This window comes from Nothobranchius furzeri, chromosome 3 (genome assembly GCF_043380555.1).
Source record: "Nothobranchius furzeri strain GRZ-AD chromosome 3, NfurGRZ-RIMD1, whole genome shotgun sequence".
Lineage (NCBI taxonomy): Eukaryota > Metazoa > Chordata > Actinopteri > Cyprinodontiformes > Nothobranchiidae > Nothobranchius > Nothobranchius furzeri.
The window spans coordinates 46761131-46779404 of record NC_091743.1 but is presented as its reverse complement, the minus strand read 5'-3'; the positions used below and the strand labels follow the sequence as shown (position 1 = coordinate 46779404).

Below are 18274 nucleotides of genomic sequence, written 5' to 3'. Positions count from 1 at the left end.
CTAAGGTCTGTGGATTTAATTCATTAGTATTTAGCTGTATGGAATAATGTTTTTTAAAAAACTATATAGGTTAGTTAGTGCCACTCACCCACCTCTCTTGTAGTCTCTAATTCTGACCTTCAGCTCGAATCTTAACCAAGATCTCTTGTGACTAATTGGGATTTGTTGAGAATAATACTTTAAACTATAGAGGTCGGTTAGTGCCACCTGTCCACCTTACTTTGAACCCCTAACCCTGAAGTTTAGATTCCAACCCTAACCAATCTTACTTTTTAGATTCTAACCCTGAGTTGTAGCGCTAATCTTAATCTAGACCCCTTGTGGCCAATTAGTATTGATTTAAGAATAATGTTTTAAAACTATGGAGGTTTGTTAGTGCCACTCGCCCACTTTACTTTTAGCCTCTGAACTCGGCACTCCAGCGCTGTCTGCCTGCTCATCTCTTTTCCTCTCCCATTCCCTCTCATGCACGTAGGAGGAGGAGTTGGGAGAGCCAGGTTTAGCCTACTCCGGCTCGGATGTGTTTGGGCGTGACACCACATCTGTTACCTGGACCACATAACCCCTTTAAGTTAGGGTTAAAACATACACAGGTTTATACTTGAAAATACAGTTAATACCACACTACAAACTGTGCTGTTCTCTTTCTCACCACTGTTCCTCTCCCATTCCCTCTCCCACACTCAGGACTGGGAATTGGGGGAGCCAAGTTTAGCCTACTCCGGCTCGGATGTGGTTGAACGTAACACTACGACACCATGTCTGTTACTTGGTCTCTACCAAATCTGGGTCCACCTTGGTTTCCTCCTTGTTTCCTCTGGTTCTCTATTCTGTTCTTCTTCTCACTGTCTTCTTGAGTCTGTTTTTTCATGTTTTTCTACTCTACTCTTTTACTGTTCATTAAGACGAACCAACAACTGGAGGGGAGTTCTAGAGTGACACGCGACGGCCCGTGCATTGCCAGTGACTCCCTATTCAACTGTTTCGGTTAAGCTACTGATTCAGGGGGAACTCACTGAGATTTATCTACTCCATCTACTCCACCTAACCCAAAAAAATTAGGAATCAACGTCAATAAAAAGTACTAATACTTACAACTTACCTATTTTCCTGCAAATATGACAACGGAGTAGCATTCCCTTTTTGTGTTGTGCGCATGCGCGCACATGCTCAGGAACAACGGGTAGGACGGTTTACCGGGTAGGAGAAATTCCCAGAACACCGGAAGTAAGTCGGACTCGTTCCCAGTGAGAGTTGGACTCCGCCAAGGTTGCCCTTTGTCACAGATTCTGTTCATAACCTTTATGGACAGGATTTCTAGGCACAGCCAAGGTGTGGAGGGCATCCATTTTGGTGGCCTGAGGATCAGGTCTCTGCTTTTTGCAGATGATGTGGTCCTGTTGGCTTCATCAGAACGTGATCTTCAGCTTTTGCTGGAGCGGTTCGCAGCCGAGTGTGAAGCAGCTGGGATGAGAATCAGCTCCTCTAAATCTGAGACCATGGTCTTGATTCGGAAAAGGGTAGAATGCCTTCTCCGGGTCAGGGATGAGGTCCTGCCCCAAGTGGAGGAGTTTAAGTATCTCAGGATTTTGTTCACGAGTGAGGGAAAACTGGAGCATGAGATCGATAGGCGGATTGGTGCTGCACCTGCAGTGATGCGGGCGTTGTACCGGTCTGTTGTGCTGAAGAGAGAGCTGAGTCAGAAGGCGAAGCTCTCGATTTAACGGTCATTCTACGTTCCTACCCTCACCTATGGTCATGAGCGTTGGGTAGTGACCAAAAGAACGAGATCGCGGATACAAGCGGCTGAAATGAGTTTTCTCCGAAGAGTGGCTGGGCTCTCCCTTTGAGATATGGTGAGAAGCTCGGTCATTCGGGAGGGGCTCGGAGTAGACCCGAGAGGAGCCAGTTGAGGTGGCTCAGGCATCTGGTCAGGATGCCTCCTGGACGCCTCCCTGATGAGGTTTTCCGGGCACGTCCAACCGGGAGGAGACCTAAAGGTAGACCCAGGACACGGTGGAGGGACTATGTGGCCCAAGTGGCTGGGGAGAGGGAAGTCTGGGCCTCTCACCTTAGGCTACTGTCCCCGCGACCCGACTCCGGATAAGTGGATGAAAATGGATGGATGGATGGATGGATGGATGGATGGAGGCTTATTTACCTCCAGGGGCATCTTCTCCTGACTCAACAGGTTGCATTACCTGACCGGCAGCCATTTTTCACTTGCTGTCTGGAAGACAATTACAGGCACATTAAAGACCTTGTTGTATTAGCTATCAGTGTGTGGGCTCTCGCCTCTCTTCTCTCCTCTGTGATGCTCCTTCTCCTCCTTTGTCTTCATGCTTTGTTTGAGCTGAGGTGTAATAACACATCTGCTGCACGAGCCGGCTCAATTTTTAATACGATGTGTGATGGAGCGTATTCACTTAAAGCTGATTTATGGATCCTGCTAAACCTCCTCACTCCATTTAACTTCCAGTCTTTTTTTTTAGCTGTTTTCATTTAGGCTCTGCCTCTCTACCCACCCACTATGAGATGTGTGTGACATCAGCTGTATTTCCTGTTTTTGATGCAATAATAGATGAACATGGGAACAAATTTCTATCAAAGATTTGACAAAATATCAAAAATAAAAGGAAAATCAAATAAGGATATATTTCTATTGTTCATTTTCTCCCCAGGGGCTTATTTGGTTCCTTACTTCATCCTCCTCATCATCATCGGTATCCCACTCTTCTTCCTGGAGCTGGCCGTGGGTCAGAAGATCCGGCGTGGGAGCATCGGAGTGTGGAACTATGTTTGCCCACGTCTCGGTGGGATAGGGATGTCCAGTCTGATGGTGAGGACAGTTTGTTTCTGTCTTTAATCAGAGGATCATAGGCTGCAGTTAGAAAGCAGCTCTCAGATGCTGCAGTGAAACGGAACGCTGAATGTGCAGCAGTGAAAGAACAAAAACACAAAGCTCTGCCTGAGATTTATGAGCACGTCCTCTTTTCTGCATGAGTAAACACTTAATACTACTGTCATAGCAAAAAGATTAGAAACACCCTCTATCTGTGCTATGATTCTATGTTGCAGGACTTTATATAAAAACATTTTGGGCCTCTTGTTACTAATTTAAATAGTCAATAATATTTATTTTTAGCTGCTTTTTCACTGGATTCTGACAAGTCCCTCTGACTATGACAACATATGCAGCATATGGTGGTCAACCTGGAACCTCATACACACTCATAGCTGTCCAGGATATTTACAGTACTTACAGGTGGTTCAGAATGCCTGTGCTCGGCTTCTGACCAAGTTCTCCAAACACACCCACATCAACCCGCTTCTCCTCCAGCTTCACTGGCTGCCAGTCAACTTCAGGGTTCATTTCAAGATCCTGGTTCTGGTCTATAGGGCCTTACATGGACACGCACCATCTTACATTGGGGATCTTCTTAGTCCCTACACCCCCAGCAGGTCCCTGAGGTCCAGTGATCAAAGCCTTGGTTGTGCAGCACCAGGCTAAAGACCAAAGGTGACAGATCATTTGCTGCTGTGGCCCCCAGACTCTGGAACTCTCTCCCCCTGAGCCTGAGATCAGTGGACTCAGTGGTCTCCTTTAAAAAGCAGCTGAAGACTCACTTGTTCAAGCTGGCTTTTGTATGACCTTCTTCACCACTCTCTCTTTATTCTGCTCTCCCCACCTATTCCACCTTCCTCAGGATCCACTGATTTCCCTCTTTCCTGTTCACTCTCTCTCTTTCTTTACATTTTTTAAATCACAATTGCCTATTTTTGCCCATTTTAATATATTTCTAAACTTTTTCTAAATGCTTTTTTATATTTTTACAATTTTTGTTTTTGTGAAGCGCCTCATGATTTTTATCTTGAGAGGCGCTATAGAAATGATATTTTCTTCTTCTTCTTCATCAGTAAGACATTAGTTGGGTCTGAGGAATTGGCTCCCATAAACTTAAATAGTTACAACTTTGCTTTAGTTCATCCACTCAACATGTGATTGTAAAAGTCAACCATGCATATGCTAATGCATGTGTCAATAAAGGAACCGGCTTAATGTGACAGAAGTTTGGTATACACCAACAAGCAGCAGACGACTCCTTCTATCCTGCTTTAAATAACACCCCCTTACCATCACACCTCCTTCTCCATGCTCGACAGTGGGATACACGGATCCCTTCCTCTTTTCTTGAGCCTGTCAGAAGATAGTAACCAGTGAACTCAGTTTTGGATGCAGCAATGTTGAATCCTTGTTCATCAAGAGATGCTGAGTTTAGGTGGGGGTTCCCCAGGGGTCTGTTTTGGGACCCTTGCTGTTCTTGCTTTATATTCTTCTTCTAGGGCTGCTATTTAAAAACACATTAGTTTCCATCTTTATGCTGATGATTGTCAGCTTTGTTTTCCAGGTCAGCAGGAATGGGATAACATACTGCAGTTGGTGGATTGCTTCCCAAAAGTGACTCTGGATGGCGAGTAACTTTCTGGTGCTCAATGAAGGCAAAACTGAGATAATAGTTATTTCTCCAAATGACCAGCAGCTCAATGGATTGGACCGTTTATCGCTCCTCCCCTATGAAAAATCTGTGATACCAGACTTGGGTGACCTGCAAGATCTTTACATTCGGTTCACCTGTTGGTGGTTACAAGGAGTGATCGTGCTTTTGTGGTTATAGGCCCTCAGCTCTGGAACCAACTCCAATCAGAGATAAAACAGTCCACGACTCTGCCCATTTGTTAAAGCCAGACTGAAGCTTAATTTTAGATCAGTTTGCTTTTAGTGCAGTTTTTAGTGTTTTTACTCATTGCTCTTTGAACTTATTGCTTTCAATTCTTCTATTGTTGTTTATTTTTTGTGTTTTATGCTATAATTTTACTGTAATGTTTGTGTTTACAGTGTTTTTATGTGTCTCTGTGCTATGTGCAGCACCTTGGGCCTCCTTGACTGGGGTGGGGGTGGGGGGTGGGGGGTGGGGAGGTTTTATAAATAAACAATTGAACTGAATTGAAATAGCACCGCTGAAAGTCTCAGTCGTAATAAAAAGGCAAGAAGAGGAACTGATTTATTTCTGATTCTCATTAATTAAGAAACATTACTGATGATAAGGTAATAAAATTGGTTCAGAATGCAAAGAGCTGAGATTACAGACAGAATCTTCCGTTACTGGGTATTAGTACACATTTTTACTGTGTGTGTGTGTGCATGTGTGTGTTTGTGAGTAAATTCAAATGCATCAGCTCTCTCTCTCTCTTGGGTTGATGGGTTTTATTCATGTGACTGAGAGTTCGTGGCGGCCTTTCTTCAGTGCTGAACGACTGGGACAGAAGCTGCTATAAATACCTCAGAGGAGATAGCAGCTGAAAAGAGACGACTTTAATTATTCATGCTTTCTTCAACCTTATTTAGTGTCTGAATGTCCTTGCTGCCAAGACTTGAGAAGGCAGACAGCAGCAGGGGACGTTTACCAATCACGTAGACTCATTAGCATTTTTTTCTGCTTAAAGTCAAACGGCACATGTTTGTATTTAGTGTGATGTTTGCTGTATCTGTCTAGGTGTGCGGTTTTGTTGGACTCTATTATAACGTGATCATCGGATGGAGCATCTTCTACTTTTTCCAGTCCTTCCAATACCCTCTGCCGTGGAGCGACTGTCCAATCAGGAAGAACGGGACAACTGCAAGTGAGAAACAAAAAATCCCACAATAAACATGATCATATCACACAGAAACACAGCAAGAATTTGACAGAAACTGATGCTAATACACAAACTGTAGACTTTCTGTTGTATTTATTTGCTTTTTTAGACAATGTGTTGATATTTTTAACAAAACGTGTTAAAAAAACTATTATTTTTACAATTTGTACTAAGAAAGGCAGTTTTGAAGGTGCGGAGGGAAATAAAAGTCCTGTTTAGATTCAGGAATATTTGAATTTACAGTTTAAGAGCATCTAAACACAGGATGGAAGAGGATAAAAATGGAAGCAAATAAATTATTAAGTGAAGGAAAAACAAAGACACTCCTGAGCTTAATAATATTGATGTTCTGCTCATTAAGAACCGGGTCTATGTCCTGGCTCCTACAGGAGAGACTCCAGTCTGAGAGCCTTGATGTTTGTTTTCCATGTAATTATTCAAGTGCAATAAAACACACAAATTAGACCATCTGAAAATTAAAGAGGAGTGCAGAGGTTGTCTCCCAGAGTGCGCTGGTAGAAAACGGTCCTCATCCCATAAACCTGCAGTCAGTTTGTTCACGAACGAGACGTCAGCAGTTTCAGAGCAACCAGACAACCAACCAACACAGAGATTTTACGTAATATCACTTCCATTTCACGTTTACGGGTGTGTCCCGTAATCCAGGATGAACAGCTATGGAGGATTTGTTCATGATTAGAAGTATTAAATACATGACCTTGTGTGTGCGTGTGTGTGTGTGTGCGTGTGCACGCATGTGTGTGTGTGTGTGTGTGTGTGTGTTTGCGCTTGTGCGTGTGCGTGTACGTGTGTGTGCATGTTTGTGTGTGTGTGTGTGTGTGTGTGTGTGTGTGTGTGCGTGCGTGTGCATGTGTATGTGTGTGTGTGTGTGTGTGCGCACGTGTGCGTGTGTGTGTGTGCGTGCGCGTGCGTGTGAGAGTGTGTGTGTGTGTGTGTACATGTGTGCATGTGTGTGTGTGTGCGCGTGTGTATGTGTGTGTGTGTGTGAGTGTGTATGTTTGTGTGTGTGTGTGTGTGTGTGTGTGTGTGTGTGTGTGTGTGTGTGTGTGTGTGTGTGCACGCATGTGTGTGTGTGTGTGTGTGTGTGTGTTTGCGCTTGTGCGTGTGCGTGTACGTGTGTGTGCATGTTTGTGTGTGTGTGTGTGTGTGTGTGTGTGTGTGTGCGTGCGTGTGCATGTGTATGTGTGTGTGTGTGTGTGTGCGCACGTGTGCGTGTGTGTGTGTGCGTGCGCGTGCGTGTGAGAGTGTGTGTGTGTGTGTGTACATGTGTGCATGTGTGTGTGTGTGCGCGTGTGTATGTGTGTGTGTGTGTGAGTGTGTATGTTTGTGTGTGTGTGTGTGTGTGTGTGCGCGCGCGTGTGTGTGTGTGTGCGCGTGTGTTTGCGTGTGTGTGTGTGTGTGTGTGTGAGTGTGTGTGTGTGTGTGTGTGCGTGTGTGTTTGCGTGTGTGTGTGTGTGTGTGTGTGTGTGTGTGTGTGTGTGTGTGTGTGTGTGTGTGTGTGTGTGTGTGTGTGTGTGTGTGTGTGTGTGTGTGTGTGTGAGGTCTCAGCCTGTGAGCTCAGATGTAGATAACAAAAATGAGCCAGTGCAGCAGAATCTCTGAACATGGATTTTACATCAGAGCGTATATGGTGGTGTCCCAGATTAAGGCGTCGCTGCTGTCCAGCCACATGCAGTTTCTAACAGATCTGGTGTGCAGAAACAAACCACATCTGTGTTCGTCATACAAATGGAGGTTCGTGAGGTGCATACTAAGTACACAGGTGACCTTGTGTTGCTCTCAGAAATGTAACACACACCAGAAGAATTCAGATGAAGAATTCTTTCAGGTTTTTTGTCTTAATGTATTTCTTCTCCAGAAAAGCCAACATCTTTCTTTGTGCTGTGCAGTTGTAGAGCCAGAGTGTGACAAAAGCTCAGCCACAACCTATTTCTGGTACCGGCAGACTCTGAACACCACCAGCACCATCGCAGAGAGCGGTGGCCTCAACATCAAAATGACCCTGTCGCTGCTGGTGGCGTGGATCATCGTCTGCCTCGCCGTCATCAGAGGAATTGCCTCCTCTGGGAAGGTAGTGAAGCAGAGAGGACGGAATACAAAATGAGTAAACAAAAGTTTTCCCTGCTTTGAGAAAAGGTTTTCCCACTCCCACAGGTGATGTATTTCAGCTCTCTTTTCCCATACGTGGTGCTCTTCTGTTTCCTGGTTAGGGGCTTGATGCTGAAGGGATCCGTGGATGGTATTGCTCATATGTTTACTCCAAAGGTAAATTACGTGTCTTTTCTTGGTTTTCCACTTTTCTCATTGCTCCTTAATGAGCCCATCCCTGCTCTGTTTTAGTTGGAGAAGATGTTGGAGCCTCAGGTTTGGAGGGAAGCAGCTACCCAGGTCTTCTTCGCTCTGGGTCTTGGCTTCGGAGGAGTCATCGCCTTCTCCAGTTACAACAAGATCGACAACAACTGCCACTTTGACGCCGTGCTCGTCTCTTTCATCAACTTCTTCACCTCAATCCTGGCCACGCTGGTGGTGTTCGCCGTGCTGGGCTTCAAGGCTAACATCATGAATGAAAAATGTGTTGCAGAGTAAGAACAACATCTGTAGCTAGCCCTAAAAATTAACAAAATACCTGCCTTTTAAAGGTGCGGTTCACTGGTCTCAGGGAGTAGAAGCTAAGCGTTAGCATTAGCAACTCCATCACACAGCAAAACTCCTTCACGCTTGTGTTATTTATGGAGATAAAACATTTGCAGAGCAAACAGGGTCAGTGGTAAAGTTGTGTTACTTTAAGCCAATCAGAGGGGAGAAGTTCAAATATCATGAATATTAGTGAGTAAGACTCAAAATCCTGCCATTTTTGTCTGCATTTTGGTCATTCTGCTCTTTTGTTTCTATAGAAATGGAGAAAAGATTCTGGAATACCTCAACTCTAACATCCTGAGTCACGATCTCATCCCTCCACATGTGAACTTTTCCCACCTCACCACATCAGACTATGCTGAGCTGTACGGCGTCATCAAGACTGTGAAAGAAGGCAGCTTTGCTCAGTTGGGTCTGGAGCCTTGTGTCCTGGAGGATGAACTCAACAAGGTGAGTCTCTGCTGATCAGTTAACCAGCTCGTGTGCTAGATCTCACAGCCCTGGATGTCTCTCTGCAGGCGGTCCAGGGTACTGGTCTGGCCTTCATTGCCTTCACTGAGGCCATGACCCATTTCCCAGCATCCCCATTCTGGTCAGTAATGTTCTTCTTCATGCTCATTAACCTCGGCCTGGGCAGCATGATTGGCACTATGACTGGCATCACCACACCCATTCTTGATGCTTACAAAGTCCAGAAGGAGCTTTTAACAGGTACTCCTACTCCTCACCCTCACTCCTCATCTCCTTCACCAACACTTTCAAACCTCTTAATAATTTTTTATTATATTATTAAAGTACATCTGCCTGAATGTGTGACTGCAGTGAGAATAAAACCAGTTGTTAAAAGCCAAATAACTTTCTTTTTCAGTGTGTTGCTGCATTGTGGCGTTCCTTTGTGGCCTGCTGTTTGTTCAGCGCTCAGGAAACTACTTTGTCACCATGTTTGATGATTATTCAGCTGGCCTGCCTCTCACTGTGGTGGTAATCCTGGAAAATCTGTCTGTCGCTTGGATATATGGCACCAAGAGGTGAGAGTGAGCGTGTCTGTAATTACTTCTGAGAAGCGCTAAATGTGTGTGAAGTATTGTTTTAAATTGGTGTTTTTGTCAGGTTCATGCAGGACCTGGAGGACATGCTGGGCTTTCGGCCATCAGTTATCTATTTCTACCTGTGGAAGTACGTCTCTCCTCTCTGTCTCATCGTTCTCATCTCAGCCTCCGTCGTAGAGATGGCCATCAGCCCACCGGGGTACAACGCCTGGGTTCAGGAGCTGGTCAGTCTGTGTGTGTGTGTGTGTGTGTGTGTGTGTGTGTGTGTGTGTGTGTGTGTGTGTGTGTGTGTGTGTGTGCGTGCGTGCGCGCGCGCCTAATTATTCAACTGTTCATCAAAGGCAATGGAGACCGCAAGCCTGTGATTGGTCAGGACTCCATTTCCTTTCAATTGGTCAACTGCAAAAAGAAAAAAGTCACTCTACTTGTCACACTGGTGTGTGTGACATTTGTTCTCTTCATTCGACCCATCCTGTGGGGAAGCAGTGAGCTGCAGGCACAGCCGCACTCGGGAGCTATTTGGTTTAACCCCTCAATCCAACCCCTTAAAGCTGAGTGTCAAACAGGGAGGCAATGGGCCCATTTCTAAAGTCTTTGGTATGACCAGACCAGACCTGAACCTGATCTCCCAGTCTCAGGGCGGACACTCTGGCCACAGAATTATGGAAGCATGTGTCTAACAGAAATCTAATTATTATACAGTAGCAGAAGTTATTTTTCATTTTCTTCTTCATCATTGCTTATTCTGTGTAACGTACCAAAGGGTCAAATTTTCACCTTCTAATTGACCACAGGATGGCCTTTCATTTGCAGACATAAGCCCACTATCTATCAAGCCTCCAGATCCAGGAGGTTCTGCTCAGTGCTTGTTTGCATACAAGAAGACATAACTAAACTGTCAAGGTCTCCTGCAAAGGTCCTGCAAACTCTGTGTAAAAGCCAGACTGCTGATTGCTCACCCTAAAGAAAAATCAAACCTACTTGAAGCTCCTACAGGACTTTTCAACTCATTAGCTTAAATAATCATAAATGTTGAAAGAAATGTTTGAATAATATGTGCTTAAACCAATGATGGCTTTAAAATGAATATTGCTCTTACAATGATCCATTTCAGATCTTATGATCAGTAGGTGTTTCATTTTAACAAGTTTATCAATATTTACACTCCCACACATTACAATAAGATACTCATTAATGTAATGTTCACCTCACATAAGTGTTTTAAAGCATTCTCATTCACAAAGCATTAAACACCATTGTCACCAAGTCACAAAATGGGTAGTAATGAAGAAGAAAATGAAAAAGCAGTTTGTAGAATTGCTTATTCATTTTATTTCTGAGCCAAATTTGGGAGTTCTAATATGAAAATGAACATTTTTTCTGCTACTGCATAATAATTTGATTTCTGTTACACATATGCTTCCATACAAGCTGGTTAGGCCAGGCTAAAGCCAGAGTGTCTTTGTTCACAGCCAGGTCATAAAAAGCGTGTGTACCACCTCTTCCTCACCCCTTTTATGGAAGTGTATTACCGTTAGTGCTGGGAAAAAATTTAGGATCATTATCTCGTGATGACGAGAAACTTTCTCATTAAAATTAAACTTTATCCTTACAGCGTGATAAATCTCATTTTAAGGAGAAATTTTCTCGTTAAAAAGTGAAACTTTCTCGTTAAAACATGAAAAGTTTTCGTTACAGCGTGATATAAATCTCGTTTAAATTAGAAATTTTGTTGTTAAAACGTGAAACTTTCTCGTTATGTGATATAAATCTCGTTTTAACGCGAGATATTCTCGAAGTAAAACTTTCATAACTCGTAAGTGCTACAGGGTGAAACGCCGACATCTCACGGGATGTTTGAATCACGTCCAGAAGAAACAACGTAAGATGGAGTCAGAGAGAGCTTCTTTAGGTCTTTTAAAGAAGCAGTAATAAGTCAGAAGAACATATTCGCTCACACTTTCACCAGGTTGTCCTCCAAATTGATAACAATGGAGAAAACAGCCTGAGCTCTCACAATTTCTTGTTCAAGCAAAATTGCGTTACTTCCATTTTGTAGTTGAGGTGCAGCTTTTAATGTAAAAGTTGACTTCCTGTTTGTGCTTTTCACAATAAAAAAACTTTAAAACCTTTTCACATTCACAAATGATATGCGTAAAATATATGTCCCAATATTAAGCTAGCATGTTCTTTCTGTGTGGGAAATCTATGGGTGTTTTAATGTTATTTGCCTACAATTAAATACAACCTCAGCGCATGCATGGCACAGCCAGCAGTGAAGAGAGCTAGAGAGCGTAATTTGTTGTTTCAAACACGTTGCTTGGCGCTTTAGTCCCGGTTGTTGTGGCGCTGCCGCTGCTGTACTTCCTAACGTTTTACCATCAAGAACTGGAATAGCTGCCTCTTTCATTCTGAGTAGAACTCCAAAACGTATAACCACGTTTAAGGACTCATATTACGACTTATTAAACGCTGCTTTTGTCAGTTGCTAAGCAACTGACCGATGCTCCTCGTGCGATGTTGACTTGTGCCAAAATGGACAACCAATAATACCTTAAAGGGTCTGAGATGTTTGTTTATTGTTTATCCAGTGTGGCTGGTTAAAAAAACAGTTTCGTAGGTTTTGAAGATGTTTCTTGAGTGATTGAGTTTTGAAATTTCTGTCTCTTCAGGCACAGGAACGCTTTCAGAGCTACCCTCCCTGGGCCCTAGCCACGTGCTTCGCTCTTATTGTTGTGGCCATGCTTCCTCTCCCCATCGTTTTCATCGCTCGCCAGTTTAACTTAATGTCAGATGGCTCCAACAAGCTCTCTGTCACCTACCGGAAATCTATGATGAAAGACATTTCCAACCTGGAGGAGCAGGACGAGGCCAGATTTATCCTTGGAGCCAAGCCCGGCGAGGCTCCGGCATCTGTTCCAGGACACAGGCCCTACATGACTCCAAGGGGTAACACATCATTGGATCCCAATTCTCTCTCTCCAAACATCTGTTACGGCACAAGCTACCAAAACGCTGCGATAAGCCCCACCACACCCACGACGCCGCCGACACCTGTCACGCCAGAGTCTGACTCCTGAAGACCCTCCCCTAACAGCAGGTCTTTTTAAAACCTTTTTTGTTTTTTCAGCCATCAGGTCTTCACCAGGCACCGCTGCGTCACAGAGGAATCTCGCCACTGCCCTGCTGTTATCACGCAAAGCCAAACAGTTTAAATATGAGCACAAGATGAAATGTTTTCATGTCCCCCAACATCTACACAGCTTTTTATTTAAGATAAACATTAACGTGTGAAATCACCAGTTACATAATTATCACAGCTGAGTGAATTTTTTTGCCTCAGCAGAAGGATTATTATCAGAGAAATATCCGTCACACGTGTAATCCAGGCTGTGGCTGCTGCCTCGAACGTTTGAAAGGATTCAGCTCATGACAGCGGAGAGCTGAAGTGAGTCTGAGTCATAAAACACATCTGTAATGCTGCTCTCCGTCACAAATCTGACTGCAACAGCCACAAACAGCACAATACATGCCTGTTCTCCTTAGGTATCTAAATTGAAAATACATCATTTAAAATTTTTTTACAGGATCTTAATCACATACACACACACACACACACACACACACACACACACACACACACACACACACACAATAAGGCTGCTCTACAGAATGTTTTGTTCAGACCCAAAGTCAAACCTCCTGCTGGAGTTTTTTTGTAAAATTCTTGTTTTTTCATTTTGTAAATACAACAATAATGTAGAAATAAAGTTAGCATAATGTAGAATTTACTACGTGGAAATTAAAACTGTCACTATCCCTCATGCACATACATGTTCTGTAGGACAAATAAACACATTTTATTACCTTTTCACCAAAGACTAAAATGGAAACGAAACACTGGATGTCTAGCAATAAAAATAGGAATTAAGCAACAATTTTGATCTTTTAAAAGGGATATTTGTGGAAAAGTTATGAAAACTGAATCATTTTCATGTTAGGTAGCTCTGAATGAGATTAGCTCATAGCGACTAGCTAACAGCTAATCTGATCGAAGTGAATTTCTGTCATCTTAAAATGACTTTTATCTTAACCCTTTATGGTGGGTTTTGCAAATTCTATGTAAAGTTTAGATCAATGTCAACGTTAAATCAGTTATGTGTTAGCAAAAATGGTGATGTTGGCAGCAGCTAGCTGGAGTTTGGTGATACTACTGTGACTAGTGCGCCAGTGGGAAGGTTCGTTTTAAATGTTTTAAGACCAAACCTTCAAATTAAAAGTCATGGTGGGACACAAAGAACATTTTTCTTAACTTAAGAAATGTAAAATGGGGGCAGCAGTAGCTCAGGTGGTAGAGCGGGTTGCCTCATGAGCGGAGGGTCATGGGTTCGATTCCAGCTCCTGCCAGGGGTATCCTGTTGTTGTGTCCTTGGGCAAGACAATTCACCCAACTTGCCTGTGTTGGTGGTGGTCAGAGGGACCGATGGCGCCAAATCGCAGCCTCGCCTCTGTCAGACCTCCCCAGGGCGGCTGTGGCCACAAGTAGCTTACCATCACTAGCAGTGTGTGAATGTGAGAGTGTGTGAAAGCGTCTTTGGGTGTCTAGAAAAGCGCTATATAAGTTCAATGCATTATTATTATTATTATTATAAAAATTAGTTATGGTGCATTTTTATTCATCCTGCTCAAAGATTATCTTCATAATAGTCAAATAAAAAATTGTTGATCTACATCAACAGCGAGCTTAAAAGACAAAAATCCATCGCAGGACAAATGCAATAGTGGAAACACAAAGTTACTTTATGGACCACAAATGGCCCCCGGGCCACACTTTGTACACGCCTGTGGACGAAAAGCATAAGAGCACAAACCCAATTGCACAACGTTCTCTGTAACAAAAGTAACAAAGATAAAAAAGGACCAAAATATTTAGAAACCTTCGTAGCAAAAATACAAATAACATGAACTCATCAGCTGACCTGACAGAATGCGCTCCAGAAAGCCTTAGAAACCTCACTTTCACAAACATGCAGTTTTTGTAGGATCCTACAAATATTTGATTGTTAGTATTGAATACTACAGATGTTTAAGGGTTATTAAAGGCAGGTTCAGCAGTGGCAATGAATGTCTTTCTGATAAAAATGTTTCATTTTTGTACGAAACTGTTCAACCTGAGCACATTTAAGTTCCTGTCATACAGAAAAAAGTACATTTGTTTATTTTTTTATCGCAATATTCAGTAATAGTAACTTAAGGTATAAACTGATATTTATTATTCTGTGTATTTGTAGTTATATAGGTATGATAAACAACAAAGATTTATCTTTCAAGAGCAGTTAGTATATATAAAGTATTTTTTCATCTTGTTTTGATGCTTGGATGTAATGTGAGATTTTTTTCTTCATATTAATGGCACTTTTCTTGTGAGATGTGAAAAGTCTGCTAGATGATGAGTTATCATCATTATCACACTTCATGTGACGTTTACTCACCTGTGTTCACCTCTGGTTTTGTTATTTCAGCAATGTTTCCATGAATGCTGCCATCACAAACGGCTTCTAAAATGAAGTCAAAATAATTTGAGTCAGCTTTTTTCAGTCAGTGTCTTACCTCCTGTCAGAATAATGTGATTTAAGGAAACCCAGCTAGATTCTCAGGGTAGATAAAAACCTGATTTACACAACTCTGTTGCAGAGTCACACACACCAACACATTCTCACTCCGCATTGACGGAGATGTTTTTCTGTCAGACTTATCCGTTGCATGGGGGGCAGTGGCAGCTTGTCCGTAGGGGGCACAAGGGCCCTACCCCACCAGTCTCACAGGAAGAAGAAGAAGATCGGAATCACAATTTTATTTTTTAATCATGAAAATTAAACGAAACAATCGATACATCACACAGACGTAAGTGCTGAGTATAATCTGTATTTGTGTAGTTTAAAATAGTTCTCTTACACTGGATAAGATCATATTGCATTGTTGCTACTGTGTGTTTTAGCATCATCTAGTGTTGTTGAAGTATAAAATGTGAATTATATCAAAAGATCCGTAATTAGGCGTCCTCTAGTGCTGATATGGGATTAGTGCATCTGAAAACAGACAGCATAAATGCGCCCCACCAACAAAAAACATTCACCAGCCGCCACTGATGGGGAGTGTTGCCAAGCAACCCTGCAACCCTGCCCGGACAACAGAGGGTGTAATGTTTTTTCTGGGGCTGTTCTGCCACCATTACAGTCACGTCTCTGGTCAGAAATAGTTTGTTTACTATTGTGTGTTTATATTTTGTTTATGTATTTCAGAGACTTTTTAACGCAGACAAATTTGTCCCTCATCATCCTCCACCTCTTCATGCAGTCACCTCCTCCAAACCGTCATTTCTCCCCATTTCCTTCCGCAAATAAAGAGTTTTCTGCATATCTTTGTTCTCCTTCAGTCACGGTTGTGTGAACGTTCAGATTTCCACGAGATATTCCTCCATCTGCTCCGTGTCTGCCTATGGAATTTAAAGAGCAAGTCACCCCCAAATCAACTTTTTTCCCCTGATAAACTAAATAAACGAGTGTCTAATCGTGCTGCAGACACGTGTAGTCAATGGTTTTGCACTTAAGTGCATTTTAGTTAAAATTTTAATTTTCTGCCTAAAACTGTCAGTGTTGTGCCGTTGTCAGGTAAAAACTCTGCACTGTATTTGAATTTAAATCTGCCACTGCTATTGGCTAAGAAGTATGCTATGATGTAAGCTGGTACATTATGATGTAACAATGTCGTTGTGAGCCTGTGTGTGTGTATTTGTTAGCGGCTCCGCCCTCTCGGTCTGCCAGGCAACAGCATTTGTTGCATTTTTTAAACATGAAGTGAGAGTGGTAGGGGGTGACTTGCTCTTTAAAGGAAGTGGTATATTGACCAATCATAGGTCTCCGTCACCCTCTGTGGGCCTGCTGCTGAGCCCTTTTGTTGACGCATCGTGGCGTTGCGTCTCTCCTTTGCCGAGTGGACAGAGAAGTATAAACCAGGCTTAACAGATTACTGTAACAGGACCCATTTAAGAGCTGACAGTTAAGTTTGAGCTACAAAAGAGCAAACAGTTTCACGCTGCCTCATTTATACACAGCAGCTGTTTAAATTGTCCCCATTTCCTAAATCAAAGAACATTTGTGTTGTCACATGTATGTCAGAATACATGCAGAAGTGCACAAGATGAAACAGAAATACTCGACACATTTGATCGTTTCTTTGTTACACTGTATTTTTAACTAGTAATTAAAACCTACTCTTAAGTGTAATGTGCATATAAAGATGGTGTTAGGAAGCTTTTGTTCTTCCTGTGCTGCCATCTACTAAATAATCCTCAGAACAGGTTTAAAAATGTGTGATAAAGCTCAAACTGCAAATATTATTTTGACTTAATGTCATGTTTAGAACAAGTGAAGTCACCGTTCATTCACCAAAAAGCACATTTCCTCGGTTTAATGCTTTTAAAAAGGAAGGGGTTGCAATATCCCACCACAAATCTCCTTTTTCTACCAACTGCACATTATTTTTTACTCTAGACTCTCGCTTTTACTTTTGGGTCGAGTTTGTTTAGAAGATAAAGGTTAACATAAAAATGTAATTGTATTGTTTATCTTTGAATTTGGAGATGTGTGTTTACGAATGTGGAAAAATGGGACACCAGATGTGAGACTTCAGTGCTGTGAGTGGTGGTCTCAGTTTTCCTCCATTTAAAGTCGTATTTTGAAGCAGCCGCCCATGTGGACGTCTTAGTTTGGGTGAGATCTGTAAATAATCCAGTGTAACCAAACTATGTTAGGTCAAATGTTTTTTTTTTTCTGCTTCATCCTGTAAAGTTTCCAGTTTAGCTGTTAATGTAACTAGTAATAATGAATGTGACTAATGCACTTTTTTCACCTGACAGAAAATAAACCTTGTTTTGTTGCCATGGCAACATTGAGTTGAAGGTCAGTGTAGCAGCAATAACCTGGTACTTCACCTGCAGAAAGGCAAAGTCATCACAAGTGTCTAATGATAGAATGTAGGGATAACTAGAAACTATGTTAGAGAGCAAAATGGAAATAAGACTCAAGTGCTCGAATGAGTGTGTGTGCGTGCGTCTGTGTGTGCATGCATGCGTGCGTGTGTGTGTGTGTGTGTCAGGGCCTTTTAAACACTGCGTGTACAGCAGGCACAGGTCCCTTAACAGCTTCTCCTCAGTCTCATGGTTTTATGATTCTGACATTTAATGTAAAAGTTATAAATGTGGAAAACTAATCACAATAAAGAGCGGACAAACTTCTGCATCATTCTGCTTTCTGGTTTTAAGATTTGTGTTCATTATTATATTTTCCAGCAGATCAAACTCTGGATCACAAGTTTGACTGGGTTATAAATGTGATTAAATGTTAAATATTTGTGTGCAGAAATCTGTTGTCGACTGAACAAGAAAAGAAGCTGATTACAGAGTGAAAACATCACAATCTCATGAGAAAACGTTGTGTTCCAGTCCACAACTCGGGTGTCACTTCCTGAGTGCTTCAGATGAGCCTAACTCTGACTGGCCATCGGAGGAAACTCTGCTCCCATCGCATCTTTTGACAAGCTGTCAAAACGTGTTGCACGCTACAGCTGATACCGCAAACGGTTCCTTCAGAATAAAGCTGAACCAACTCCTTAAGAGTCCTCCATAGATGCAAATAACTACCTTTCGTGACCTGGAGACATCTCAAGACCGGTATAGTGGCGCTGCGGTTTCCTCTACGGACTTCTGTACCTTTGGGGTCCGCGGGCCTCAACACATTCCGGATCTACCACGGGGTCTCCGAGCTGGTACGTAGACTCGAGAGATTGCATCTGATGTGGTTTTATAAACC

At 42.6% G+C, this 18274-nt stretch overlaps 1 protein-coding gene across 1 annotated transcript in view; it reads left to right on the top strand.

The window, feature by feature from the left end:
- The window catches only part of LOC107385757 (sodium-dependent neutral amino acid transporter SLC6A17), a 28651-nt gene extending 10954 nt beyond the window's left edge, over positions 1–17697 (top strand). Inside the window, exons 3-12 of the mRNA XM_015959854.3 lie at positions 2682–2839; positions 5556–5682; positions 7608–7789; positions 7873–7983; positions 8059–8300; positions 8613–8805; positions 8874–9066; positions 9224–9383; positions 9466–9628; positions 12077–17697. Of these exons, the coding sequence (XP_015815340.1) occupies positions 2682–2839; positions 5556–5682; positions 7608–7789; positions 7873–7983; positions 8059–8300; positions 8613–8805; positions 8874–9066; positions 9224–9383; positions 9466–9628; positions 12077–12484 (1937 nt within the window). The 3' untranslated portion in view covers positions 12485–17697. The remainder of the gene's footprint in view (positions 1–2681; positions 2840–5555; positions 5683–7607; positions 7790–7872; positions 7984–8058; positions 8301–8612; positions 8806–8873; positions 9067–9223; positions 9384–9465; positions 9629–12076) is intronic.
- The last annotated feature ends 577 nt before the right edge of the window (positions 17698–18274 follow it).